The sequence below is a fragment of the Sinocyclocheilus rhinocerous genome, unplaced genomic scaffold (assembly GCF_001515625.1).
Source record: "Sinocyclocheilus rhinocerous isolate Xijiao unplaced genomic scaffold, SAMN03320098_v1.1 scaffold1884, whole genome shotgun sequence".
In the NCBI taxonomy this organism is placed as follows: domain Eukaryota; kingdom Metazoa; phylum Chordata; class Actinopteri; order Cypriniformes; family Cyprinidae; genus Sinocyclocheilus; species Sinocyclocheilus rhinocerous.
This window is the reverse complement of record NW_015639513.1, coordinates 83,250-92,529: the sequence shown is the minus strand read 5'-3', so window position 1 is coordinate 92,529 and position 9,280 is coordinate 83,250. Positions and strand designations below refer to the sequence as shown.

Below are 9,280 nucleotides of genomic sequence, written 5' to 3'. Positions count from 1 at the left end.
AGAAAAATGTAAACGGAAAACACAGAATTTGAGAAAAAATTAAATGTATTTCATGGGGCACCAGTAGAGCAGCTTTACAGCTGAAATAGAATGTGTTTGATTAGTGACCGTTTTTGTTAATGTTGTTATTCTCCTGTTTATTAATGTGTAGTGGTTTTGTATAAAGCTTTACTATTCCACTAACCTGCAACCAGCAAAGTCTCTCTTGTGCAATCTGCCCAAACACTTCAGCTCCGATTCCGATCACTTTCTGTTGTTGGATGTGCATAACCTGAAACACAGAAGAATATATGAGATACTACGCATACGCAGGAGATGAGAGGACAACACTAGACTCACTGCTGGGCCAAACTTCTCCTGAAGCTCGTCTATCACCACATAACGCACACCGTCCTCATCGACATCATCTGAGGAGAAAGAAGACGGGTGATGATGAAGAGGAGGAGGATGATGATGATGATGAGGAGGAGGAGGAGGAGGAGGTAACATCAGGACACTTACCCACCATCTTCTTCCTGAACGAGTGGATCTCAGATGTGTGCTCTTCATTAACACTGAGTGAATATACAACAAATAAACAAGTTTAGCAAACTCTCATGACCAGTAACATTACTAATGACTGTAAATGACTCGATCAAACACATGCATTAGTATACAGACACTCACAGGTTGTCTTGATTGGTAAATTCCACTTTAAAAAGAAAAAAGAAATTATTTCTTGGCTTGGCTGGACCAACAAAACCTACATACGTGTAAGCACCGTTTTAACTAGTTGTTTTATTTGCTAAAATGTTTTTATGAATAAGAATCTGAAACATTATACAGTTCACCTTTAAGAATTTCATGTCCGAAAATGATCTTGACGCCTGGAAACTTGCGTCCGCTTTTCACTTCAGACACTGTGAGAAGGAGAAGTAAAGCTGTAACTTATATAAACAGTGTGTTATTACACAGAATCTGTCCTCACCGTCCTCTAACACCACGCTCTTCTTCTGAGAGACGCGCTGGATCACGCCGCTGATCTGTGTGTCGGACAGAGTGATTCTAACGCGTTTTCTCTTCAGATCATCCAGAAACCTGCTCTCCTCTGAAGATGATGCCATGACCGGCCTTGTTAATGAACTAATGAAGCTCCGAGCGTCGCGGTTAATTAACTGCTCGTGACGTGTGGAGCACAACTGTCTAACTAGTTCAAGCACAAACCCCGCCCCGCGGGCGATTCGGAGGATTTAATTGGTCACGTAACTCACAAGCTGATTCGCTACACAGCGCTCAAACCAACGCGCTATCTATCTATCTATCTGTCTATCTATCTATCTATCTATCTATCTATCTGTCTGTCTAGCATGTCTATCTGTCTATCTATCTATCTATCTGTCTGTCTGTCTATCTATCTATCTGTCTATCTATCTATCTGTCTATCTATCTATCTGTCTATCTATCTATCTGTCTATCTATCTATCTGTCTATCTATCTATCTGTCTATCTATCTATCTGTCTATCTATCTATCTGTCTATCTATCTATCTGTCTATCTATCTATCTGTCTATCTATCTATCTGTCTATCTATCTATCTGTCTATCTATCTATCTGTCTATCTATCTATCTGTCTATCTATCTATCTGTCTATCTATCTATCTGTCTATCTATCTATCTGTCTATCTATCTATCTGTCTATCTATCTATCTGTCTATCTATCTATCTGTCTATCTATCTATCTGTCTATCTATCTATCTGTCTATCTATCTATCTGTCTATCTATCTATCTGTCTATCTATCTATCTGTCTATCTATCTATCTGTCTATCTATCTATCTGTCTATCTATCTATCTGTCTATCTATCTATCTGTCTATCTATCTATCTGTCTATCTATCTATCTGTCTATCTATCTATCTGTCTATCTATCTATCTGTCTATCTATCTATCTGTCTATCTATCTATCTGTCTATCTATCTATCTGTCTATCTATCTATCTGTCTATCTATCTATCTGTCTATCTATCTATCTGTCTATCTATCTATCTGTCTATCTATCTATCTGTCTATCTATCTATCTGTCTATCTATCTATCTGTCTATCTATCTATCTGTCTATCTATCTATCTGTCTATCTATCTATCTGTCTATCTATCTATCTGTCTATCTATCTATCTGTCTATCTATCTATCTGTCTATCTATCTATCTGTCTATCTATCTATCTGTCTATCTATCTATCTGTCTATCTATCTATCTGTCTATCTATCTATCTGTCTATCTATCTATCTGTCTATCTATCTATCTGTCTATCTATCTATCTGTCTATCTATCTATCTGTCTATCTATCTATCTGTCTATCTATCTATCTGTCTATCTATCTATCTGTCTATCTATCTATCTGTCTATCTATCTATCTGTCTATCTATCTATCTGTCTATCTATCTATCTGTCTATCTATCTATCTGTCTATCTATCTATCTGTCTATCTATCTATCTGTCTATCTATCTATCTGTCTATCTATCTATCTGTCTATCTATCTATCTGTCTATCTATCTATCTGTCTATCTATCTATCTGTCTATCTATCTATCTGTCTATCTATCTATCTGTCTATCTATCTATCTGTCTATCTATCTATCTGTCTATCTATCTATCTGTCTATCTATCTATCTGTCTATCTATCTATCTGTCTATCTATCTATCTGTCTATCTATCTATCTGTCTATCTATCTATCTGTCTATCTATCTATCTGTCTATCTATCTATCTGTCTATCTATCTATCTGTCTATCTATCTATCTGTCTATCTATCTATCTGTCTATCTATCTATCTGTCTATCTATCTATCTGTCTATCTATCTATCTGTCTATCTATCTATCTGTCTATCTATCTATCTGTCTATCTATCTATCTGTCTATCTATCTATCTGTCTATCTATCTATCTGTCTATCTATCTATCTGTCTATCTATCTATCTGTCTATCTATCTATCTGTCTATCTATCTATCTGTCTATCTATCTATCTGTCTATCTATCTATCTGTCTATCTATCTATCTGTCTATCTATCTATCTGTCTATCTATCTATCTGTCTATCTATCTATCTGTCTATCTATCTATCTGTCTATCTATCTATCTGTCTATCTATCTATCTGTCTATCTATCTATCTGTCTATCTATCTATCTGTCTATCTATCTATCTGTCTATCTATCTATCTGTCTATCTATCTATCTGTCTATCTATCTATCTGTCTATCTATCTATCTGTCTATCTATCTATCTGTCTATCTATCTATCTGTCTATCTATCTATCTGTCTATCTATCTATCTGTCTATCTATCTATCTGTCTATCTATCTATCTGTCTATCTATCTATCTGTCTATCTATCTATCTGTCTATCTATCTATCTGTCTATCTATCTATCTGTCTATCTATCTATCTGTCTATCTATCTATCTGTCTATCTATCTATCTGTCTATCTATCTATCTGTCTATCTATCTATCTGTCTATCTATCTATCTGTCTATCTATCTATCTGTCTATCTATCTATCTGTCTATCTATCTATCTGTCTATCTATCTATCTGTCTATCTATCTATCTGTCTATCTATCTATCTGTCTATCTATCTATCTGTCTATCTATCTATCTGTCTATCTATCTATCTGTCTATCTATCTATCTGTCTATCTATCTATCTGTCTATCTATCTATCTGTCTATCTATCTATCTGTCTATCTATCTATCTGTCTATCTATCTATCTGTCTATCTATCTATCTGTCTATCTATCTATCTGTCTATCTATCTATCTATCTATCTATCTCTCTATCTATCTATCTAAAAGAAAAGAGACTTGTTTGCCACACAGATTTGGGCTGTGTAAATGTATGTGGGTCTATCCAGCTATTGTTTTTAATTGCTGAAAAAGGTTTTTATTGCAAGATAATGTTGGTCTTATGAGGAAAGCATTACTCAGACATAAACAAATATCAATACTCAAATGCAAGACGAAACCTACGAAACTTTCTCGAAACCTAAACCTACAGAAAATAGGCCTACTTACATAAATAGCAGCAAACAGACTGATCATGAAAAGCATTACTTCGTCAGAGATTTTTTCTGGAAACACTAATATTTTCGAAGGGGGAAAACCCAGAATATGTAATATGTTGTCACAGGAATCGTCTGTAATAACATGCCACCCGAGGACGCACTTCTCCAGCATTGTGTTATTATATAAAATATATCAGTGAACGTCTTTAGTTAATATTTGAGTCTCAGTGTGCTTGCTGAGAGATGATTTAGTTTATCATTAGTAAAAGAAGTTCTGTTCGTGCCCTTAAAAATAATTATTCATAATTGTAATGGTAAAAAGCAATTCACTATTAATTAATACTGTGTATGAAAGTTTTTTTTCTTTTTATAGAAATTACCCCATGATTGTGTAAGACAAATTATTTTCATGCCATGAATTATTAATAACTGATCAACAATATTTATATAAAGTTAGGCTATATTAACACAAAAAAAAAATTATTTTCCTGTTTATTTTTTATTTTTTCCCATTATAACATAAATGTGTAAATAATTGAAGTCATATTTTTTGATAGTCATTTCTCAGATAACAAGTTAAATTCTCAAAACAACTCGTTCAAGCTCCACATTATCTAGTCATTAAACTAGTTATTATCATAATCTGTCAAGCATCTTTTCTCGTATACATTATTTTGTAAAACTCAGTGTTACAAATTCTGACAATAAAAGAACAACAAGGAAACAAACAGCTGAGAAGAAGAAGAAGAGTAGCGCGTTTCTGATGAAATAAGGGTCAGTTTTATGGACCATATTCACAATCATTCAAACATTTGTAGACAGAACAGGTATGTAATCAAACAATGTGCACTGTAATACTGTACGCTTACTGTAATGATTCATATTACAGTAGACCACTTTCACTGTACATCATACAATAGAGGGAGAAAAAAAATGTCTTGTAATTTTCTTTATATCGTAATGACATTAAAAGTCAGAAGTAAAAGTGTAACTGTGAACAATATCTCACATACAGTAATGTGTACATCTGTACTGTTGAAAGCGGCATATATAGCGCGGGAAAGTTAGTTTAGGTTCGAGGTTCGCTTTCGCGTGCCACTGTTCAATAGAGGCGACAGTCCTACAAAGATTAGTTTTAACAACATGCAACAACTTTATATCGACATGAAAATATTATTTAAAAACCGCCGAAGTGTATCAGCAAATTTAAACCGGAGAAAGCTTTGACGTGCTATTGCAGCGCTTGATGCGTAAGGGACCGTCTGACAATTCCACCGACTGGGTTTAAACTGGGCAAACTTTCAGCTGTCGTAACCCAGTCTGGCCACTAGGAATGTACTAAAGCCTTCGGAACATTAGAAACCCCTTTTGGTGAATTAAGGTGCGTTCACGCCATATTCCCGTAATTACGAGATTCCAATTTGTAAAAAGCGTTCACGTCCTTGTAAGTACAGCTTGTGAACGGGGCGTTTTCTGAGAGCTACGACTTGTACCACCTGACCACCGCAGGCTCTGTTTAGGCGCTGATAGTGTTGTCATAGAAAAGCATAATTCCGAGTCCGAGGACGTGATTAGAAACCCCTTTTGGTGAATTAAGGTGCGTTCACGCCATATTCCCGTAATTACGAGATTCCAATTTGTAAAAAGCGTTCACGTCCTTGTAAGTACAGCTTGTGAACGGGGCGTTTTCTGAGAGCTACGACCTGTACCACCTGACCACCGCAGGCTCTGTTTAGGCGCTGATAGTGTTGCTATAGAAAAGCATAATTCCGAGTCCGAGGACGTGAACAGCTCCGAGTAGAACGTCACGTGCTGTCATCTCAAAATTACGGTAATTACGACATGGCGTGAACGCAGCATTACAGTAATTGTTTTCTAAGAATAATTATGGACTGTATGTACAGTAAGGGTGATATTGGTAAAATTTCAGCTGTAGTAAGTCAGTCTTGTAACTACAAATGTACTACAACCTTTGGAACATAAAAACCCCCATTTCGATTAATTACTGTATTAATTTTTTTTCTAAAAATATTTGTGTACTCTAGGTACATTAGGGGAGGTATTGTCTAAGGCGACATATTGGCTAAATATTTTCAGTCAGTTTGCCCACAAGGCATTTACTATGGCTTTGTAAACAATTTGTATTCATTATAGGACTTCGTTTTGTACTGAGAGGAAAGTTTGCAGACGGTCCCTAAACCAGCCCATAGGCGAATATCCAGCGAATATCAAACCCACCGCTTTATACTGAAAACATAGAGGAACAGTGCAGCCTTGTGCGTTTTCGGTCTTTGTCATGCAAACTGTAGTGTACTTCAGGAAATACTGACAGAGTGTACTGTTATATGGCTAAACATTATGATTATGTGATTGTAAACAATGTCATTCAGATGGCACTGGTGTGTTCATTGACATAAATACTTTGGAGAGATGATGAACTAATTAAGGAATTTGAGAAAGTTTTGCAGGTAATTCATTGTGTGGTGCTGTCTGAACGAATTGTGTTGAGAAATTCATGTACCAGTTTGCAAATGTAAAGGATGATTGCAGAACTGAGGAAAGAGCTGTAAGACACCCTGAGAAGCGCATTACTCTCCTGAAGGAGCTCAGGAGAAGAGAGAGGAGTGTCTGAGACTCGCATCACGCAGCAGGACCGTGTGTTTGCGGGGAGTCGGGCTCACCACGGGGCTCTCTGTCCGCTGCTTTTAGGTTCATCTATGGAGCTAGACAGCCTTCTAACATCGAGCAGCGGAGAGGCGTTTATAGGCATGCAGCAGGTCCGAGAGAACTTGCTCAGCTAAAGTCACCGAATGCGAATAAAGCGTTTGCGGCTGAATGAGATGAGGAGGCACTGCTTCAGAAAACAAGGCGTTGAGTGAAAGTGCGCCTGTGCTTTCTCCAGACCTCCTCAGTGCTGCACGAGTCTCCTCGGGAGGGAAGGAGGGATGCTGGACCTCTGGCCTCTCGTGTTTGGGCACTGCTTGCTCTCGTCGTGTCTTCTCTTGTGTCAGGTACGTGTGAATGAAGCATCTGCATGCAGTGCTGATCACTGAGAGTTTAGGAACTGGAGGAGTAATTAAAAGCAGAGGCGCCAGACCCCTTTTGTTACTGGGTCAGCCTCAGTAAACCACAGCTTTTCTCAGTTCCTAATTTGGTGCATTTCTCGAATCATCCTTAAAATGTGCAAAGAACTATGTGCATTTCTCAAAACAATTTGTACAAACAGCACCACACAATAATAGATAAGCCTGTAAACTTGCTCAAAATCTTTCTCAAAAGTAAGTCAGTGCCATCAGAATGAAAAGTTTTTGTGTCATTGTTCACAAACAAGATTAGAGCTTTAGAGAACTAAACCAATCATTGGCTGATCGACATTCTCTTCATTAGTGAAAGGCAAGATTCACTTGCACAATTCATGGCAAATTTACAAAAAGACTAATAGAACTGTGTAGAAAATATTGTTGACAGTTTATGACAATTGCTGTAGATCAACCATTTTGCATGTAATGACTCGTAGGATGAACTAAAGACTAGATGTTTCGAGGGCTAAGACTATTGCACAGAGAACTATTTAATATATTTGGAGCAACATGACATTAGCAGCTGATAATGTAGGAAACCGCAGATTAATGTACAAAATGAATTGCATGAATGTACCAAAGCAATCTCAACTTGTACAAAAGAATGAGAAACTGCTATTGTGTTGTGCACAAGCGACTAGACGATGTGTGGAGTTTGAAAAACTGGTTTTGAGAATTTCATTTCTGATCTGAGGAATGCACCAAAGCCACAGTATTTCTGATAAATCCTTATCTGACGGTGATGACCATAACGACCAGAGAATCATTCCCCTGTCATGTGTTGATTACATCAGCTGTTTAGCATCAGAATTATTGAATCACACTTTTGATCTAATCGGCCATTTGGGATGATTTGTAAGTCAGAAAACAATAAACAGGTGCTGAAGGAGGTCGATATTTCTCTACAACCTTATTAATGTTTGTCAGTTATCAGCGATAACGCCGCAGGTAAAGAGAAACACAGCCTCCGCTGGGTCTTTTTCTCAGTGGAATCGATGAGATTGTCCCACTGAAGCAAACACCTGACACTTACAGAACAGCTCGAGTGTCCGCCGTTAAAATCTTGAATGACTTGAATAACTACGAAGCAACAGAGAGAGCGACTGGAGCTGTGAGAAGTCATTCAATCTCTGCAGATTATTCATCACAAACACCACCTCTTCATGTTCTCCATACAGATGAAACAAATACACACGTGATGTGGTATTAATGAGCTCCAAAGCTTGTTTTAAAGCTGCAGCTGTATACTGTAGATGTGTTTCCATACTGTACGTGATCACCCACACAGCCCATAGGAAGAGCTGAGGATGAGCGGTAATGCTTGAGTCGCTACAGCGCTGAATCCTGATAGTGCTGGTTACTGTAGGATGGCCATTTCTGTAACACCAGACAGCAGGATACAGTGAAGCCAAGATAACAACTGAAAAATAATAACAAACCTATCCACATTATTTCTCCTGTAAGAGCAGTCGCGGCCATTTGTATGCGTCTGGCTTCCGGTGTCATCCGCGTCCAGCTATTTTTAGCTGTACAAAACGCTCGTTTTGCTGCTTGATATTGCAAACTGGAGTGTCTACCATATTATTTTAATGTATTATCTTAATGGTGAACACACTGGTTTGTAGTGCAAAGGGTTTTACCATTTACTGCACTTTGTTATTCTTCTGGTTATTTCCCTGCAGCGGCTAATGAACCGGAAATCTCTCACATTCACAGAAAATGGCTTACATCCACGTTGACAAATAATGTGGATAAGAAGTAACAAAAACTCATCCCGAACCTCTCCATTAAGGGTTGATATTTAAATCTTATAAGAAGGCAACTTTTCTAACCTTTTTAAATGTTGTGCCCTCTTTCATATTTATACATTTTTTTTATCTTACTCGGTAAATACAGTTATTTTATACAGTATACAGAATAAGCATTGTTTAATAGAAATAACCAGAAACAAGGCAGAGAACACAGGTAAGAGACATGCAACGGCATGCATGAAGTAAGGCAAACCACCGACAACTAGTGATGAGTCGCTCAGTTTGAAGCAATCTTTCATATGACTGGGAACACTGAGTCGTGTCAGCGAGGGATTCGTTCAGTTCGTGTTGACCGCGCATGCGCTGCATGGTTCTCTACAGGAAACAGAAATTAGTTCACCTCTCCAGTTTTCGGGTCTGACA

General features: G+C 37.5%; 1 protein-coding gene across 1 annotated transcript in view; it reads right to left on the bottom strand.

Annotated features, from left to right (window-relative positions):
- The window catches only part of exd1 (exonuclease 3'-5' domain containing 1), an 18,982-nt gene extending 17,786 nt beyond the window's left edge, over nucleotides 1-1,196 (bottom strand). The window contains exons 1-6 of the mRNA XM_016566982.1: nucleotides 968-1,196; nucleotides 831-899; nucleotides 667-691; nucleotides 502-554; nucleotides 340-407; nucleotides 185-271 (exon numbers count right to left, since the gene is read on the bottom strand). Of these exons, the coding sequence (XP_016422468.1) occupies nucleotides 185-271; nucleotides 340-407; nucleotides 502-554; nucleotides 667-691; nucleotides 831-899; nucleotides 968-1,103 (438 nt within the window). The 5' untranslated portion in view covers nucleotides 1,104-1,196. The remainder of the gene's footprint in view (nucleotides 1-184; nucleotides 272-339; nucleotides 408-501; nucleotides 555-666; nucleotides 692-830; nucleotides 900-967) is intronic.
- Between the last annotated feature and the right edge of the window lie 8,084 nt (nucleotides 1,197-9,280).